We start from the raw sequence: 21,194 nt of genomic DNA, 5'->3' as shown, positions 1-21,194 counted from the left end.
AAGAAGTGGCAATTTTCAGAGTATGTACTTCATTTGACAACAATTGAGACGCAATTATTTTACATTTTTATTCAATTGATAATACCTAAAACAATCCTAATACATATATCCAATATTATATAGAAATATAAAATATTATAAATTGTCTTATATACTTAGAAATAAATTATATCTTATATACTTAGAAAATAGAAAAAATACAATAGAAAAGTACTTAAAATGCAGAAGAAAAATAATTGAATATTTTATAATTATCCAATGATAAAACATGCATATTAATATATGTATATTTGTACTGAAAAGATTAAGCAATTAAGGAATTTTTAAATAAGTTTAAGATAAGATAAACTATAAATATTTAACATCTTTTTGAACTTTTTAAAAATTCTACATATTAAAAATAGATGTATTCTATTTTAAAAAAGAGTGTAACTTTTATCTTTAAATACATTAACCGATAAAATTGCATGAGAATATATATTATTTAATTTTGCCTTATGATATTTATAAAATAAGACGATATGCATTCTATAATAAAATTTTTATAATTTATATAGACTCGAAGTGCCAGAGTAAGTGTTAGCAACGAAAATAATGTATTACTCGATCCAGAAGTACTGACCGATTTCTCAACCCAAACTTTGGTTTTAACTGTTCTGGTCACTTTGGTTAAAAATTCAACTAATGAAACTGAGCAGCGGATTCTTTATGAATATCTTGCGGAAGCTTCAGTGGTGTTTCCAAAAGTTTTTCCAGTAATGTAAGTCTTTATCTTTCAATATTATGTATTAAAAGAATCAACAATAATTATTAATAATTATTAAATGTTACAGTAAGTTATTTATTTTAAAGATTTTTTTCATAATTTTAAGTAATAATAATAAATATAATTCATTGCACTAGTTTTTGTAATAATTTAAGGCATACTAAAATATGTGCACCTAACTTCAGAGTTAGTTTTAGTATTTAATTACTATTACATAAAAATAGAAAGTATGATAAAAATATTAAACAGTATAAAATTCTTGTGTTACAACTGCTTCTGTTTTTAAATAATTGGGTAAATCATAATGTTAATTATATAATTTAAATTATAAATTTGCAGATTTATAAATTGATATTTAAAATTTGTGTTTACAATTATCCATTAAGATGGCACTATATCAACTTTTACAGTTTTCTGTTTTACATTAATTACAGTATATAATTGCAAAATAATACTGTAATATCTATAATTGTACTTAAGTTCTGAGTTAATATGTTATGAATTGAAGCATTAGTTAAGTATGTAGGGTATGAATATATCCAATATTGATCTAACCGCAAAGTATTTACTTGAGTGTTATGATAATTTAGGGTGAATCATGTAACTAAATCGTCTTGAATATTTCCGTTTTTGAAGATAGGAAAAAACTTTATTAACAAAAATTATTTAGTACAGAGGGAATCTAATATGGGAACATAATATGAAGATAATAATGCTTTTGTAGGTAAAAGAGTTCAAGGTCATTTGAAGATCACTTTTATTTTTTTAAGTGAAACTTTTATTTTTTTATTTTTTGCTCCTTTAGTCAATGCTACTTAACATTCTCTATAAAAAAATATTAACTTTACGTATGTTAAAAAACTGTTAAGAGATATTTTAACTTTAATTCTGCAAAATCTATTGTATGAATCCATATTTTTTTTTAGAGACTAAAAAGCTACAAGATTGCAAAAAAATATAGTTATAAAAATTTATCACTGTTATATTATAGTTTCTCTTACACTAATCAATTTTTATCCAAAGTTTTTTCATATCTTCTATAAAATCTATGTATATGAGAGTTCTACGTGAATATGTATATATTTTTTTTCTTTTAATGTTCTAAATTCACTCTTTAATTTTTTTAGAATTTCTCAAATATATGTTTTAATGCAAAAGATCTCTTTTAACATCTTTTTTTTCAACTTTTCAATCATTAACTACTAACTTATACTAATAACTTACTAATAACTTGTTATTATAATGTATATACAGGATGTTCCAGCATAGTACATGTGAAGTGGAAGTGATTCTACGTGAAAAAATAAGTTGAAAATAAAAAATAAAATTAATATCATTCGTAATATTGATTAGTTATTAATACGTATTTATGAATGAGTTTAGAAATAAAAATAAGATATGTCTATAATTTCAAAACTTTACTGTGTTATTAATGTAGAAATTATTGAAAATGCTGCTCATTGTGTTGCATACATAACCATATTCTGCGAATCAGATTTACATGTACATATTTTCATATAGCCTGTGTTTTTAATTCTTCAAGTTAAAATGATTTTCTCATTTAACTACGTCACGCTTGTAGTATTGATTTTATGTGGTTCCATATAGATAAAAATCAAGAGATGTTAAATCTGGCTTAGATTGCGATGGCCAGGTTACCGTGCCATTACAGCCAATCCAACATTTAAATCGTTCATTTAAAAAATTCTATACTTCGAGAGGAATGAGAAAAGTATGAAAATGAGAAATGAGAAATGAGAAATAAGATTATTGAAACTAGACAGGAGATCATCGTCTAACAAATTCAATAGCTTCGCGTAAGAATTTCAAATATTTTTTTCCATCTAGTCTATTTGGAAAGAAATATTACCATACCAAATATTCACATTCCATCTTTCTTGGAAATGTGTTTCAGAAATTATATATATGCGGATTTTGAGTTGATTACTAATTTATACATATGTTTTCTTTTTTTAAGATTAAAAAAATAATAGAGTTAATTTTCAAATTTTTTAAATGTTTCCAACATCCAGATATATAATAATTACATGCAATATACTATCTGAAATTATTTCGTATGCAAAAATAATAATTGCCGTTGAAGTTCTGTGTGAAAGATATATTTAATATATTTAAACTAACACTTACTGGGACATTTAATATTATAGATATACATAAATGTACATAATATCAACATAACTTTAACAAATTTAAATTTCTTTATAGCCATAATTTACTCGATGCAAAAATAAATAGTGTATTATCTTTTTGTCATGACCAAGAAATATTGAATTCTGTACAAGCAATTATACAAAACATGATTGCATGTGAGGATGCAAGTCAACAACAGTTACATTATTTACAAAGTTGTGGATTTGGTGGGTTGTGGAGATTTGCAGGACCATTCACAAATGTAAGTACATAAAATAAGATAGAAATAGTAGTACAATCAAAAACAAAGAAAAAAAGTAAAAAATGTAATGAAAATTCATCTTTTTCAAAACAAAGGTGCTAACAAAAAAAATTTCATATATTTTTTAATTTTTTTATTTTTCTCGTAGAATCACTCTTTTTCAGGTTATACTTAGTATTTTCTGTATATAAATATATTATCAAACAAGTAATTAATTGTTTGGAACATATCGGAGAATCATATTGAAGAAAAAACGAAAATTAATAATAATATTTTGTGCTATGTATACGTATAATGTGCGTGCTATGTACATAAGAAAATATATGTAGAGGATGTCTTGCAACTCGTACACAATTAATTGGAAGATGATTCTATATGTAAAAATAAATCGAAAAGGATGAAAATTTTTTCATTAAAGCCAAAAATAGAGTTTGGAAATTTGTCAAGTTTACTTGATAAATAAATAAATAAAAAATATAGAATAGAATATTTTCATTTAAGGCTTTATTTTAAAAAATGTAAATTTTGAATATATTTTGTTGAAAACTGATTTGATATACTTATACTTGATAAATATTCAAATTTAATTTTCTCGCAAACGAAAACGCCTTATAGAAAAATTATGTTCTACATTCTTTATTTATTTTTGCATATAGAATAATTTTCTGATTATTCATTTCTGTTCAGTCCCAAAATTAGTTTAATTATATAATTATATAAATTTATTTAATTATATAAATTCAATTCATACTTAAGAAATATTCAATGTCGACTTTCTCGAAAATGAGACTTCAGACGAAAAAATGTATTCTTTCTTCTCGACTCACTTTTACATGTGAATTATCTTCCAGTTAATTGTTTATGAGTTGTGGAATATTTATAATATTTTATTTTAATAAAAATAAACAAAAATATTGTTATATTCTATACATTCTATGATTTTTTCAATTTTTATATTAAAAAATTAGATAATTCAAGTTTTATGCAATTCTTTTGACTGTTCTATTTAAAACTTAATGTTTACTATGTTGTAGTCTAATTGCACAGCTGAAAGCGCTCAATTATTTGTTAATTGCCTGGAAGCCATGGTGGAAACGTGTTTACCGGTAGATGAACCTGAAATATTAAGTAATAATGAAAATTCAAATGAAAAATATAAACGATCTGACAGTCATCAACCAGAAATCGCACAAAAAAGCAAATCTTATGGAACTGATCGGACAAGTTCCCGTGCTTTTCCGGAAAGAATGGAGGAAACTTCTCGGAGTAGTTCTTCTTTTATTTATAGAGAGTAAGTGAATAATAATTGATTATTATTTGAGGTTTTTTATTTTAAATCTCTTTAGGCAAATATACCAGAAGATATAGAAGAATAAAAATAAAACAGGAAAATATGAAAATATAAAAATATGTAAAACGTAAAAAATACTATGAACATAAATTGTATCTTTTCTTTTATATTTATATTATATACAGAATCCTTTCGTCGTACTTCTATTTCGTAGTGCTACATTGTAAGATTTGTATCACATGCCGCAAATGACTGCAAAACTGAACAGAAACCAAATCTATGGATCTGTATATAAGTTATTCTTGAAATAAAAATTGTTTTGAAAGTTACGCCAGCATTGGTATTATCTAATGTGCACTATGGGATAGTTGCTTCATTTAAATAGATTCAATTTTGTGTGCCATCATTTATGAAATTAGTAAATATTCAAATATTTGATGCTTTGCTTGAATAAGTTTATCTTCTTTTGAAGGAATTTTATTTCTTCTGTAATATTACTGCCCACAAATTTTTATATACTTCAACAATGTTACAAAAATGTTTCATATCCTCAAATATTGTTGGAAAACATTGTTGTTTAAATCTGTTAATACTAACAGCATATTAGCATTGAAGGTTTATATTACAAACTGAAATACTTCGAAAATATTTTAGTTTTAATTACAAGAACATATAGCACAACACATGGATTACAACTTAAATAGTTAAACTTGACTTTTACTCATCTTGTTTATTTAGTTATTTATTTATTTATATATAATCCTTGCCTAGGTGGCTTAGGATGGCTTCCGGTTTACAATGAGTTTACATCTTTCTTATTTTTTATTTCTATAGCTAATCCTTAGTCTTATGGATCTAATTTGTCTTTTGCTCATCTTCTTGTAGGAACTATAAGTAAAAGTAAAAGTAAAGTAAAAGGTAAAAGGACAACTACAATGTGAAAAAAAACTTTCTACTGTTTTCTACTATTGTTTTTTCTTTGGTATTGTCTTGCTGCTTCTTCTTCAGTCTTTTCCCCTCCTCCCTTCTGCGTTCCTTTATATGTCTATTCCTCTCAAACCCTTTATCCTCTTCTCCTCCACCTGTTCGTTTGACTCTTCTATTTCTCCTTTTCCTTTCCCGCTGTATTCTCTTCATCTGCTCTAGCCCTTCCGCGGTCCCCCTCAGCACTTCTTTTACTCTCGTAACTTCACATCTTCCTATCACGTGCCCTAATGTCTCCTCTTCCTCTTTGCATATTCTGCACCTTCTATCCTCCTCCTCTCTCCAGTGTTTCCTTCTTCTAATTTCGTTGCCGGAACTGAACCTTGCTATCAGGCTTCTTTTTTCCTTTCTCATCCTCCGCTTTAGGTATTCTGGCTTTTCTTTCGTTACAATTTCCTTGTAGTGTGCGTTGTACTTCGATTCTTCGATCTTCTCCTGCTCTCCCCTTCCATCTCCTCTACCTTTTTCCTTACTCTCTTTGCAACTCCCTCTATTTTTCCTTCTTTTTCCTCTCTAACTCTTTCCATCCAGTCCTCGCTGATTCTTAGTCTCCCCCTTAATCCTCTTTTTCTTTCTTCCCACCTACTTAGCTTTTTCTCCTCCGTTTGCCTTTCCATCTTCCTTATGCATTCTCTCACTAACTTCTTGTCTGAACTTCTTGCTCCTTCTTCATATTTGAACGCTCTCCTCATTGCTTTCGTTCGTATTTCCTCCTCTGTGTCTCTTCTCTGAAGATGTAGTTTGGTGTGACCTTGTCCAACCCTAGGATCCACTTCATATATCTCCTCTTGATAATGTCCAACCTTCCTTCATCATTCCAGCCCCAGATTTCTGCCCCGTACATCGCCACACTCTCCACTAAGGCCACGAACATCTTTATCCTTCTTTCGAAGTCTTCCTTGAACAACCTTTCTCCAATGTGCCACGTTCTTTTCATCGCCACCGCCGCTTTTTTTATTCTTTCCTGTATGTATTTCTCTGCTTTTCCATTCTTTTTCATTATGTAGCCCAGATATTTTATCTCCTTTACTTCCTCCAGTTCTTCTTCCCCCTCACCTTCATTCTCTCCTTCTCCTTCCTCTTTCTCTGCCCCTTTCGATTTCACCTTAGATTTCTCTGTATTTACAGTTAGCCCTTTCCTCTCTGCATACTTCCTAAATCTTCTCAGCATCCCCTTCATCCCCACTTCTGTCGTCGCTACAAGCACGATGTCATCCGCGTACACTATAGTCCGCCTTCTCTCTTCCTATCACAACCTTTCCTGCATCTTGCTCATGTCCTCTTCTAAGTCCGACAAAAATGCATTAAAAAGGGTTGGGCTTAGCGGGCATCCTTGTCTTACCCCTCTTGTTCTATTCTTCTGTTCTCTCCTCCTCGATTTTCACCATGTTGCCTGTTTCCCTGTATATTTCTGTTACTCTTCTTCTTAAGTTCCCCTTCACCTTCATTGCCTCTAATCTTTCCATCAGAGCTCTCCTATCGACTTTGTCGAATGCCGCTTTCAGATCTACGAAACAGGCAACCAGCTTCCCTCTTTTTTTACTTAGTTCCTTGTTTACCATGTAGTTCAGGACATATATGGCGTCAATGGCTCCTCTCCCCACTCTTAACCCAAATTGCTTCTCCGCTAATTTCCCCTCTATGTCCTTCTTCACTCTTTCATTGAGGATGCTTGCATATACTTTGTACGTTACCAGTAGTGTTATTCCTCTATAGTTTTTGGCCTTGTCTTTCGCTCCTTTTTTGAATATGGAGCATATTATCCCCCTTCTCCAATCCCGTGGTATTCCACTTCCCATCCATATCTTATTAAGTAGCTTGAGAAATGCTTCTCCTACTTCCATGGGCATAAACCTCCATGCCTCATTTTGTATTTCGTCGCTTTCTTTCTCTTTAATTTGAGCAGCTGTTTTATTACTTCTTCCTTCTCTTCATTGTGCTCCTATTTTTTCCTGCTTTCCTGATTGTCCTTGTGTCCTTCCAGTAGTTCCATGAAGTGCGACTTCCAGTTTTTCATTTCGATACTTTTGTCTATTCTTTCCCTTTGTTTCCTTATCTGTTTATGTATTTCCACGCTTCACTTTCCGTCTTGATCATCCTTATCTTTTCTTCCTCCCTCCTCTCGTACTTTTCCCTTTCTTTTTCGCACCACTTTTTGTATTTCTTCCTTTTGCCCCAGAACTCTTCTCTGCTTATCCTGCCTTTTCTTAGTTTTCTTAATTCCTTTCTTAACTCTCTCTTCCTCTCCGTCCACTCCTTACTGTGCCATGCCCTATCTCCCATCCTCCAAACTTTTACTTCTTTACCTCTTTCTTTACCGCTTCGTTGATTTTCTTTTTTAATGCCTCCTTAATGCCATATACTTTCCACGTCCTCCTCTTCTACTTTCCATTCTCTGTATCGGTTGTGATAGCTCTCTATCTCTTCCTTCGACCAATCAGCCGTTCTTATCAGCCTACTCTTCTCCTTTCTTCCTTTCTTGTCTTCCTCTTCTACGCGTTTTTCTCCTACCACCACTTCCAGTGGGAAGTGATCTGACTCTGTCCTCTCTCTTTCTCTTACATCTGCTATCCCCTCAAATGATTCTGCGTTTGCAATCAACTGATGCCCCTCTTTCTCCTATACATGTCCACTCTCCCTCTCGCCCAAAATATCCATTGACAACCAACCCCTCTCAGTCCCTCTATTAGTATCCTCCCCTCCCTATTCACGTTCTTGTCCTTCGATCTTCTTTCTTCCTTCTCTTCTGTCATCATTTCTTTGAATGGGCCTTCCTCCTTCCCGACCCTTGCATTAAAGTCTCCTCCCAGTATCAAGAGTCCTTCTTCTCTTTCTTCTGTCCCTTCTGTGATTGTCTGCATTATTTCCTTCGTGTTCTGACTGTACACTGTTATTATTCGCCAGCTTTTCTTCTCATGCTCTAACTTTAACTCTGCCATCTGATTACTCTATTTCTTGAATTCTACCACTTCTAAACCATTTTTTGCAACCATCATAATTTCTCCCTTTGCCCTTCCCATCTTGTTCTTTCTTACTGCCGACACGTGCCACCAATTGAACTTCTCGGATAGTTTACTTTTTAATTTCTCTCCCGACTTCTGCTCCAATCATGTTTCCACTAGACCTATCACATCTCATAGCTTTCCAGGTACCTCCACACACCCTACTCCAGCTAGAAACACGTTCCATGTAGCTTTCAAATTCCTCGTTAAATTCTATTCTCGCCTCTTTTTCCTCTGTTTCTCCATGCTCCCCCGTCCCACTTCTGGTCCCTTTTCCTTCATGAACTTTTTCATCGTCCCTAATTCCCCTCTTAGCTTCCTTCTATTTCTTGTTCTTACCGTTTTAGTCGCCATTTTCTTAACGTCTCTTTTTGCTTCCTTCTTGCCAAATTCTTCTATCTCTTCTGCTGCCTACCTCCAATTTATTTTCTTCACGCTTTCTGCTCTTATTACTCTTCTTCTCCCTGCCTCTCTTCTTCCTCTTTTCTCCTCAATTACCGAAATCTCACTCACTCTGTATCTTTCGTCTCACACACGTCTTCACACTTACGCCGTCCAACTATGAAAGTCCTACTCATCTTGTTAAGATCATTGCAAGATTAAATAAATATTAGATAAACATAAAATGAAATATGTTATACTTATTACTCGGATAAAATATTTATCTACAGAAATAGAATGAAATATTTTAAACGTTATATATGTAACATAATATTTATATAATTTTATTATTTATATAGTTCTATATTGTTTTCAAATATATTTTATTTAGTTTTAAGACAATTTAAAATATTAATAATAATGATTTTAGTCGTAGTATAGATAGCCGACGAGATATTTCGTTGGATTCTGTGAGCCAAGGAGAAAATACGAGTAGTAGTAACAATTCACAACCTTAGCGATTAGTATATGAATCTAAAAAACAGTGGGGTAAACATGGACGAAAAGGACAAGTTGGTCGAAAATTACAAAGACAACTAAGGTATGTTTAATGTACAACGCTTTATTGAAAAAATGTTTAATACAAAAGTTTCAGAATATAACTGTTATACAACTGTTGCTTTTTATTTGTTAAGCATCTCTAAGATTATATGAAGCTTTTTGCAAATGAGAAGATACATTTCTTTTAGAGATACTTATTCTGTGGTAAAAAAGAGGAAACTTTTGTATGAAACATTTTTTTATAAAACTTCTTTAAAAAAATATTTGATAAAATACAAATTAGAAACTTAAATGATATGAACGAAATTTGTTTAATTTTTTTTATTATTTATTTAATTTTTTTTAAGAAAATGAAATCAATAATAATTATATTTTTTATGTTATTTTTAAATTATATAATAAATCACAATATTGTTGTACAATTGTTAGAAATGATTTTCAATATGTTCTTCATCTCATGCTAGGGAATGGTAGTCTGTTCAAATTTTATTCTTTTTTTTAGTAAACATAGTGTATATACGTATTTAAAATTATGTATATTACTATGTTTTATATTTTAAATTGTTTTATATTTTTGAATTGATGCATATAGATATAAAAATTATTATAATAAAAAAATATTATATTAAATAATTAAAATTTGTAATATCTATGATAAATATTGTGATTATTGTTATATGTAGTATTGTATTTAGCAAATTAAAATTAAATAAGATAAATTTATGTATAGAATATGTAAAAATTATTTGTCCAGACCAGGGCATGTTTTTATTTCCTATAGCTTTGGATTGGTGGAAATTTGTTTAAAAAAATAGCTGTAAAATTGACCTTGACCTTGAAATTCAAGTCCAAATGGCATCGTAGTACTCGTCACGAAAAACAAAAGTCTTAAAGGAAATAAATTGCGATTATTTTAAAAAATAATTTTAAGACATTAATTGCAGTTTCTGCGCAATAGAAAGTTTAAGCTTGCAACTGACTAAGGAAACTTTGTAATTAAATAAAATTTGTCAAATATGGACGCGTAAAAGCTCTATAAGACTCAACATATTTAATAAGTATTTGAAGTATTTAAAACTATTTAAAAAGTAAAGAAAAATATTAAGCAGTTTACGTAATATAGGTATTGTTGGTTTAAGAAATGTTAAATGATTATAAGATGTTGAAATGATTCGTTACTAATACATTATGTTCTGTAATAAAATATAAAATAAATTAAAATGAATTAATTTTTTACGCGAAAATTGTGATAATATCAAATATTTTGTATAGTTATCTTTTTGTCACGGACTGTAGTTTTTCGATATGACGTTAGCGATAGAACTATTTGTTGCATAATAAGTATACGCATCTAAATAAATATTGAAATACATTCCAGAACCCGGATCATGGTATTATAATATATAGTTTTATATTTTAATAAAGAAACAAAGAAAATTAACGAATAAGTGAACAAATCAAATGTTATTATGAATGTAATTAAAACTTAAACAATACAGTTTAAATAATAGGCTTTACTATCAGATCGTATAAAAAAATCTTTATTTAGAAAGACTATAGCAAATGCTCTTTTTCTGTTGAAATTCTGTGTTATTATGTAATTCGAAATTTTCACTAGCTAATAAATCGTAGAGTGATTTGCCCTGCAGCTATTAATGATCAATCATAAAAATTTTAGTGTTAATAAAATTTAAAATATATTGTATTTATAATTAAATTTTTTGAAAATTTAATTATAAATTTATCTATTAGTGAGAATAAACGTATTGATCTGAAACTGAAATTGTCTAGATCAAAATTGTCATTCCCAAACTTATTTGGTCTAGCGTTCCTTTTTTAGATAAAAAATTACTCAGCATCTCTCTGAAAATCTACCTTTTTTTATTCTTGAATAAATATAAAAATGCAGTGACAAATTTGCGTTATTTTATGTATCTATATTTCTACTTATGTCCTCCAATATAGTAAAAAGATGTTATTGAAAATAAGACACATTGAAATTTAAAATTATAAAATTATCCGGTCGATTGCATTTTGTGTGTTTATTTTGAAAACAAAATATCTAATCACTACGATTTTACACAATAGATAAAACATATACGGACGATTTTTCAAAATTTTTTTGTTTTGTTTCTTTATTCTTTCGTCACCTCCCTATATTTATTCAACTTCTTTAATTATCGCCCTCCTGAATCATTCCAGCGTCCATCAAGCGATATCGCCCATTTTGGGAAGCACTAATCTAAATGATTCACGCGACTTTAGAATAAGAATTACCACTTTCCACATAGACAGAAAGTAACAAAAGTCGATGAATGAAATATGTAATAAATGTGGTAGTATTCTTTAAAGGAATATTTTAAGGCTGTTTGCTTTAACGGCCTTAACATTTCTCAAACTTTTAATTAAATGTTGTATATAATAAAGCTGGTAACAAAATCACTATCAAACAAATAACAAAAAAAGTAAACTGTAACGAAAATGGAATTTGAATTATTAATTACGTCGTTAATGATATTCTCTTTAGGAGATGAATGGTTAAAGTCGTCGTTATGGCTCAGTAAAAGCATTTTCGTCTTTTTGAATTCATTGGACAATTGCCATCTACGAAATGAGAAATGAGTCTATCAATAGATTTGCTTATAATCACTTTCTACGTAAATCAAAATGTGTGATTTTTGCGAATGAGTTACTTTCATTCTACGAATCAGTTTCAAGTTACAAAACTAATCATGAAGGTTTTTAATATTTTCCATAACAATCGAGTAAGCAATTTTATGTTTATATTGTTTTTTAGAAATTCTTTAAGAAGGCATCTCTAGTTAGTATCCTAGAAGAATTCTCCGATGCGTAGAAAAAAAGCTTTCTGTTTTTAAAATAAAAGAAACATATATAATTAAAATAAATTATTATCATTATATAATACAAATAAAAGAAACATATATAATGTGTCTGCGCATTTTTTCACATTAATAAGATCATTTAAAATTTTCATTATTTTAAAATTCAAAAGAAAATATCGTTGGTATTCAGAAATTAAGTATAACTTTACTAATTAACATCACTGGCCTATGAAAGCAATGAAGCAATGGAAAGACTCAAGTTTTATTATGAAATGTTTTTTATTAGATGATATATGTGTAGGATGTATGATGTTATAACTATTTTTGCAAAAGTGGTCATATAATACACTCTCAATTTATTTCTCATTGAGTTACCCCAAAAGCGATATTCATTGTGCGATATATTCTTTTATTGTAAACAATCACTTTTTTTGAGAATCTGAATAGAAGAAGTAAAAGTAACTTTTATAGTAATTTTGGGAGAATATAAACGTTTAAAGATGTTTGGAGTTTGAATAATTGAAATATTTTATCTAATTCACATATCTTACAAAAGTGCTAGAAATTGTGCCTCATTGTTGAATTTGTATTATTAGCTAATGATCGGTGATTAAAGAAATGTTTCTTTTCAATAAGAGCGCAAATTTAAGATTATAGCTGTTGATGTCTTATAATTATGGAAAAGGGAAAAATTATGAAGTAGCTGTTAATTTCCTAAAAACATGAATAAGAGTTTGAGTTAGGTTTGGGTTAGGTTAATAGTGTCTAAATATACAATTTTAGAGATTTATGAGATGTTAATTTCAGTATAATACATTGCTTATACTGCCTAAGAATTGAAGAACATAATGAATAAACTTTTTGATTACGAAGGAATAATAATAAAATGCTAATTCAAATTTTGATTAAATTTAGATTTAATTTAAATCTTTTCTCACTGCTCTCAACTTAATTTTTGTTATATTATCTTCGTTTTATTCTTTTCTTTCCCATGGTTTTCCGTCTCTTCCTTCTCTTTCCAGTTTTTCTGCTCTCTTATTCAAAGTAATAATAATAGTAATAGTTTTTGTGATAGTTTCTTCTCGTACAACCATATACAACCATGTACAGAAATGTCAAGAAATTATTTGCCATAATCTTCATAGCGTGATTCTACACCTTCGAATCGATGAAGATCTGTTAAAAAAGTCGACCGCAAAATTGACCTCGACCGGTTTTTTTAAGGTCAATTTTTTTGTTTGCATCGTATTCTCATCGTATATTCATCGAGAAGATAAAATGTCTCAAAGTAACTATATGTCGGAAATGATCCCTGACTTTTGTTCCGTTAATTGATCATTAATATAGTCCAATCATTTGGTTACCCAGTATTCCATACCACACATTAACGCTCCATTGACGTTGGTGGTCAATTTCTCTCCAGCAAGGATTTTCTGGTGCTCAATAGTGCATGTTTTTTAAATTAATCTGCCTGCGATTAGTAAACGTTGCTTCATTGGTGAACAACACTTTTTGTAGAAAAAAATTATCATTGTTCATTTGATGCAGGAACCACTGGCAGAACCGAACGCGGTTTTCATAATCCGTTCCATGGAGCTCCTGATGAAATGCTAGGTGATAGATGTTTTTCATTATGAAGAATTCGTACTACACTTGTTTTGCTAATGCCAGAACCTCATGAAATCTTCCGTGTATTAATATGGGAATTTTCTGTTACCACTGCTAGGACCGCAATAGTATTTCCAACAGAAGTAGCGGTTTAGTGACATTAAAATTTCCGATTCGTCGAAGCGATTCACACATTCTCTTAAATAATCATTCAGAATACATTTCGGCATACATAACTTTAGCTCTTATTGCATTTTTACGGCACTCATCATAAATTAAAAGCATATCAAGTTTTTTGCTGTTACAAAATTTCATTGCTGCTTTTATCTGCCTGATAATCACGCACAAACACTGACGGTAACTTCAATACTGAATGATGAACGTGATAGAAGATTGCGGATCATAGTAGACGTTCTATTGATGAACATTGTCATGTAAACATCGCTGTCCTGCGGAAATTTGTGATAAGGTTGAATCTGCAACTTGATATTACGTGAAAAAAATTTTCAAGAAATAAAGTGAAATTACTCGCTAGCTATTAGCTATTAGGTTATTAATAAAGGTCAATACTTTTTTACTCAGAATTAAATATTTTTCCATATTTTGATATAAATAATATAATATTCCATTTAAAAAAACAAAGTTGACTTTCAGATCTCCGAAACGTCTCCACCTATAAAAAACATTACATAGTGTACCCTTTTAAACCATGCAAATTTTTTTATACAAAATTTTTTTGTGCAACATATAGTTTGGAAGTTATGGGAGGTGCACAAGTTGGATGGACCACCCTGTATAACCATGTACAACCAAATAAGTTCGATTCACTTACTATATAAAATTATTAAAAATATATTTATACATATAAAAAGTTATTTTTATTATTATAGACTTTTGCGTCATATACAGGATGTTTCATAACATGTGAGACACACTTCGGGAGCTGATTGTACGCCTAAAACAATGAAAAAAAGTCATATAAATACATGTCCTATCTGTCTTCGTTGAGATATATAACTTTTTGTTTTAATTACCTTTACAAAAGATGCTCAAAATGACCACCTTACATTTGAAGACAAGCCTCCACGTGTCTTGTCATCGATCTCGTTACTCTCTCTATCATTCCTGGTGTTTCTCGAATTTGTCGAAAGTCTTGCTCTATTCTATTTCGTAGTATTTCAGCATGTTCAATCGATGTTACGTATATAATAGATTTTAAATGCCCCACAAATGAAAATCTAATGGATTCAAATCCGGAGAACAAGCAGGCCATGCAATACGACCTCCACGACCAATCCATTTATTTGCAAAGTGTTGATTTAAAAATTGCCTAGCCACTCGGCTAAAATGCGGCGAAGTTCCATCATGCGAAACCGCATACGAAATCTAATACCGAGTTTGCTCTGTTTATAAAATTCATTATATCTCCTATAAGGACATGTATTTATATGACTTTCTTCCATTGTTTTTAGGTGCACAATCAGCTCCAGAAGTGGGTCCCACATGTTATGAAATACTCTGTATAAATGATGCTGGAAGCATTTATTTATATGATTTTCTTTTACAGGGTGAGTCAGAGTTATTTTCTCAGCAACCATAGCAGCTATGGATAAATTTTTTGTTTTAAATTCAATGGTTCAAGAAGATTGATTATTTGAAAACCAAGTAATATTTCTGAGGAAATAAATGCTATATTAATTTCTGCTCAAATTTACAATTAGATATTATAATTAGATAGTTATACGAAACTAAATAATATTTACTTGAAGCGTTTTTTGATATTCTGGATAGTTAAAAAGTTATAAGGGAAAAAAGCTTTAAAGGTGTACTTCGTGAAAGTATCATAGGTCACAGGGTAATAAAAATAGAAATATTCTATGTATTGAAATATAATTTATGCTTTAAGTAAATGAACGGAAATTAATATGGTATTCCATTTAAAAAAAAAACTTAGAAATATTCCCTTTGACTCACTATCGATTATCTCAGAAACATTTGTTTTCCAAATAATCAGTCCTTTGATACCATTGAATTTGAAAAAAGAGAATTTATTGATAACTGCTATAGCTAACTATAGTTTCTGAGAGAATAGTTTATAATACTTTATTTGGCTTATGTACTTATAGATGATTCAAACATGTATTTATGAATGATTCAAACATATTTCTGTTGAGTGAGTTTTATAAAAGATTGTGATTGTAATAGATTTTAATAAAATTAAAAAGCAATTCGTAAATACTCACGTTTACGTTTTCATGTCAATAATTCTTTTTTAAATCGATGAAAAATCAGATATAAATATTGCAATTAAAACTATATCTAGTTAGTTTTATTTTTAACAACTATTTCATCACTATTGCAAGTTTATTTTAATCGAATTATTTTGATTTTATCAGATTAAATTTCTTAAGTAATATTTTACTATTTATCAAGATATATTATTTAATATGATATGCTGTTAAACTGTAAATTTATGTTAAACATTATAACAAATTCTAGATTTTAGGTTTTCATTAGGCATTCATGAAGTTGCATTTTTCGGATTATCGAATTTTGAAGGTATAGCAGTGAAATTCCGACGTTTCAACTGTAAAAAAAACAGGAACGCTGTGATTTTTTTTTTCAGGCTAAACTTAAAACTGAAGGTTCAATTATTTAATTGACTGATCACATGTATAATTGTATTCGGTAGTGACAATTACATCTGGACCTTTAGCTTTAGACTTATGTATTCTGAAAAAGTGATCTGCAATATTCATGAAACATTAGAATTTCAGTGTTGTGCATTTCCGAAATCCGAACATATTAAATCAATTAAATTATAAGAACAATTATTATTAAGTTCTTTATGAATATTTTTATAAAAATTGTATTTCTTTGTATGAAATCATCTAAGATATATTTTAAACAATTTGTATCTTTCATATAAGTTAATGCTGTTTACAAATAATACTATTTTGTCTTCTCTTATGTAATACTTAACAATAGTGTATTTCCTTCTTTTTTATGTTTCATGATTATAGCACCTTTGATGTATATGATATCTTAATTTTGTTAATCAGCATTGACTTAAATAGTAGATAATATATTAAAATTATGCGATTTTATAATTCTAAAATATATGTTTTTAATTCAGGAACGCAAATATTTTGGCTCCATGTTATTGCTGCAACATGTCGAATCAGTTTAATCCAATGCCGTCCACTTCACGTTAATGTACCCACTGGAATGAAATAATTATGCACAAAATGTTAGTAGGTAAATATTACTTATTTAGTAGTAAAATATTTCGATGATTTTGTATTATTTTTAAATTCATATTTAATACAACGATTAATTATAAATTTGTGATAATATAGAAAAAGATTAAAGAATAAGTCAATCATCGACATTTACTATATCAGAATTATGTTTTATATTATTTTTAAAAATCAATTGTTTAAATTTTTGTAATTAAACAATTTTTATAGTTAATCAACATAATCCGCAGTTTCATGGCAATAACTGAATATTCATGGATATTTTCATTTATTTACAACTAAATATTTTTATATCATAGAAGAATCTATTTCTATTTTTAAAAGAGTTCAATATAGTCCCATATTACTAGAATAAAATGATTTTATAAATAATTTATCAAAGAAGTCTAATTAAACGAGTTTATTTCTTGATAATATTCAGTAAAAAGAATGGTGTTTTCTGTCAAGTATGTTACACTTAGATTTGTTTATGCTAATAAAACAAATAATAAAAATATTATCTTATGGTGCGATAGAATGAAATGATAATTGAATCGAAAAGAAATATATGTTTAATGAAAATATATTACGAGCATTCTCAATGAAGAAATTCCATTGAAATGGCAATGAGTGTTCAAAACGCCGTAAATAAATGCAGAACTTTTCTACGTGCATAAAGATATAATATCTTGAGAGGAATGTATTTATAAAAATAACCACGAATGTTCCACGTTATTACATATTAAAAGGAAAAAATGCAATTTGACTAGAATAGAATTCTGGATCAGTGCAAAATCCTCCAAATAATATATCATGTATGAAGAACTTACAGTTCTTCCTACATTATATTTATTCTTTTAGTGTGATTGTATTTTGTTTGCACATTGTAACCACAATGAAGCAGTGTTTCTTAATCTGTGGTCCGCGAAAACTGCGAAGACCTTTCATACACAAATAAATCAGTGATAAAAAATAGACTTGGGTATATTTTATTTGGAATAAAATAAAAAATAACAAGTCGAACAATTTATTATTCCTATTTTAACGATAATAATAACGTAGAAAAGGTAACTTTACCTAGCGTGAAATTCAAATAGATTGTTTCTAAGTAATTTCTTGTTTGAATTCAACATAAGATCTGTACGGGATTACAAAATATTTGAAAACTTAATTGAAAATAAAAATTTATTCAAATACAAAATAAAATAAAAGAAATAAAATAAATTAACACATAATATTAGCATATAGTATTCGATTCATTATTTTTGAAATATTTTACTCGAATAATGTCCAAACCTTAGAGAAAGCACCGAGGGATCTGCGTCAACAAAATATCCGTGGTAAAAGAAAGATTATGAAATGCTGCAGTAGAGTACATGTGCGTGTTTATTTTAAGTAGAATTTCGAGGAGGAACTCGTTTCTCGAATATTATAATACAATTGCAATCCCTTGCGCTAGATCATTATTTATGAAGTATGTGCATATATTTTTATATTGTTAATGTTTAATAAATTTAAATAATAGGCTTTAATTAAAAGAATCTTTTCCTATTGATGTAATAATTAACAACATTTATTCGTCAAGAAATATTAATGGAAAATATTTATATAGTTAAAAGATATATATTATAGATATTGGGAGAAAAGTGTCAAGGGATTGATATCAAGGTACTCTAGACCAACATACGTTCGGTGTAACAGAGTCTCTTTTCGTCTCAAGATGCTCTTAGCAACCGAACTATCATTTTTAGAATTCTCAAAATAAAACACCAATAATTCTATTATCTATCACTTATTAAAGTACAAAGCGAGACCACACGTTATTGTTCCCTGAAATACATAAAGATACAGGGGAGACATTAATATTAGTAAAAACAAAGTGATTGGTAATGATGTAAGTGTCGATTTTTCTGTCAAATAACGGCTACAAATATAGAAAATACATATAATACATTTAATATGCATATAATAGATTGATCGCAGCAATAGAATACACCCGCTATAAATTCGATAATACGTTTGTACATAGTATATAAATATGTTATATGCTATGTTTCGTAAGTAGCAAACAATAACTAATAGAAAATTCAATGAAATTATTGATTAAAGTATCATGCGGTATATGTTTGAGAATTATTTTATTTTAATACTATTTGACTCGTGTAAAGTTTTAGTGTTTTAAAAAACATGAGTTTGAAAGTGCCGAATTTTCTTTTAGTAATTGACGTAAAGCTTACAGAATACTAGAGTATTTCATACGGTATATATACTGCATTTGAAGAATAATAATTTAAATTGATGAGACTGATAGATTGTCATGTTTTCATATGACTATTGATTTTTCATTTTTTAGGAACCAACAAACGATATTTATCTAACGAATCTAGATATTAGTTATAACACTATCATTTTCTTATATGTTGTCCGCTAGATAATATTTCTATTTCGATCTAAATTTAGTAAATCAAAATTAAGATACTGTTTGTTAATTTTTCATTTGCTTTATTTATTTATATTGTAAACTTGCAATGAAAGTGGCACAACTTCAAAAAGTATGTTTTCCAGAAGAAATAAAAAATAGAATTAAATATTATTTTATTAATCAAAGAGACGACGCAATTAAAAATAATACACTTTTCATTTTATAAGCAAGACACAAAATTCATAATAAAATATATAATGCAATGTATAAATTCTATCAAAATCTTCCTTACAAGGGGGAGGGGACAAATTATGAAAATAAATGAATAAGATTTTCATAACTGATAATTCGAAAATTACTAATTTGAATTGTCTTACTTTCGTCACAAATGTGCACTATGTTAAAAAATATCAATTTTCCAAAGTCAATATCAATTTTATTAATGTTTAATATTTTTTTATATGATTGTACACCAAAAATGCAAAAACCATTTTAAATCAAAGTAATTTTTAAAAAATACTACAAATTTAATATTAGAATATTATTTATATCTAATATTACAATAATATCTATTTTTAAGTGTGTTATTAATTAAAAATTAACTTTCAATAATCCATTGAAAACAATAATGATTGGTTTATTTATTAAGAAATAAAAGTTACATGATGTCTTAATATATGTATATATCTTATGAAATATTCTATATATAAATACACTATATAAATATTTGTATAGCACGTCCATATTTTAAATATTTATAATTTTATGAAAACGAAATTGTTTTAAAATTGTCGAATAAGAAAAATGTATATGTTATTATTAGGAAAACTGTTCTATAGATTCATATATCTACATCGTATATTAATTTAAAATGTACTAAATGCTTAATACATAGATTTTGGGCGCGTCTTGAATCGAACTGTGCTATGAACAAAGCGTCATTAATCTAGTTAAATGTTTAAGTGTTATATCTACTTCGTGCAGTAATCGTGACTATAAAAAAAAAAAGATTTCTTGGACAGAAATAAAATAATTCTTAATGGTTTCACATTACCAACGTTGGAATTATTGAATTCCTTATCAAAGTTGAGAAAAACATACCAAACGATGTTGAAAGAATATATGTAATTTACAACAGATATTCTAGACAAATATACTCTCTTAATGTTTTTGAATAATTTTTTTTTCCTTCAATATTATTTCTTTCATTTTTATCAATATATACAATAATATTATATGTTGTATAAGCTTAAATAAATTTTATTTAATAATCTGAACACTGAATGTGTTAAAATTGTTCTTTTTATGTCGCTTTCAAAATGTATTTTTTATAATAATATGTATACATTATTATAAAATTTAAAATTATTAAATATTAAATATTATTATTATTTTATTATTTAAAATTATATATATATATAAACTTTCTAATATAATATTTAATTTATATATATATATATATATATATCAATTAAGTATTGTATTAGAAAGTTTTTAATTTACAGAACTAAATATTATATTAATTGTAAACTTTTCTGTATTGCATATATATTACATATGCTTTCTAATTTCATTTAATTCAAATTTTTTTGAATTGTCCACTTGTATTTAATAGAATTCACAATTTATATAAAAATAAGTATCATTTTATTTTTGTGAATAATAATACATGTGTTTTAAGTTT

At 28.2% G+C, this 21,194-nt stretch overlaps 1 protein-coding gene across 4 annotated transcripts in view; it reads left to right on the top strand.

Moving 5' to 3' along the window:
- The window catches only part of LOC122528955 (neurofibromin), a 48,005-nt gene extending 38,634 nt beyond the window's left edge, over window positions 1–9,371 (top strand). For all 4 annotated transcript variants that reach the window (XM_043654628.1, XM_043654626.1, XM_043654627.1 and 1 more), the window contains 4 exons: window positions 558–760; window positions 2,993–3,179; window positions 4,214–4,470; window positions 9,268–9,371. In XM_043654628.1, the coding sequence (XP_043510563.1) occupies window positions 558–760; window positions 2,993–3,179; window positions 4,214–4,470; window positions 9,268–9,355 (735 nt within the window). In that variant the 3' untranslated portion in view covers window positions 9,356–9,371. The remainder of the gene's footprint in view (window positions 1–557; window positions 761–2,992; window positions 3,180–4,213; window positions 4,471–9,267) is intronic.
- Window positions 9,372–21,194: the final 11,823 nt, after the last annotated feature.

The sequence above is a fragment of the Frieseomelitta varia genome, unplaced genomic scaffold (assembly GCF_011392965.1).
Source record: "Frieseomelitta varia isolate USP_RPSP 00005682 unplaced genomic scaffold, Fvar_1.2 scaffold_272, whole genome shotgun sequence".
Lineage (NCBI taxonomy): Eukaryota > Metazoa > Arthropoda > Insecta > Hymenoptera > Apidae > Frieseomelitta > Frieseomelitta varia.
The sequence above is the reverse complement of the archived record's forward strand: the minus strand, read 5'-3'. Positions and strand labels throughout refer to the sequence as shown.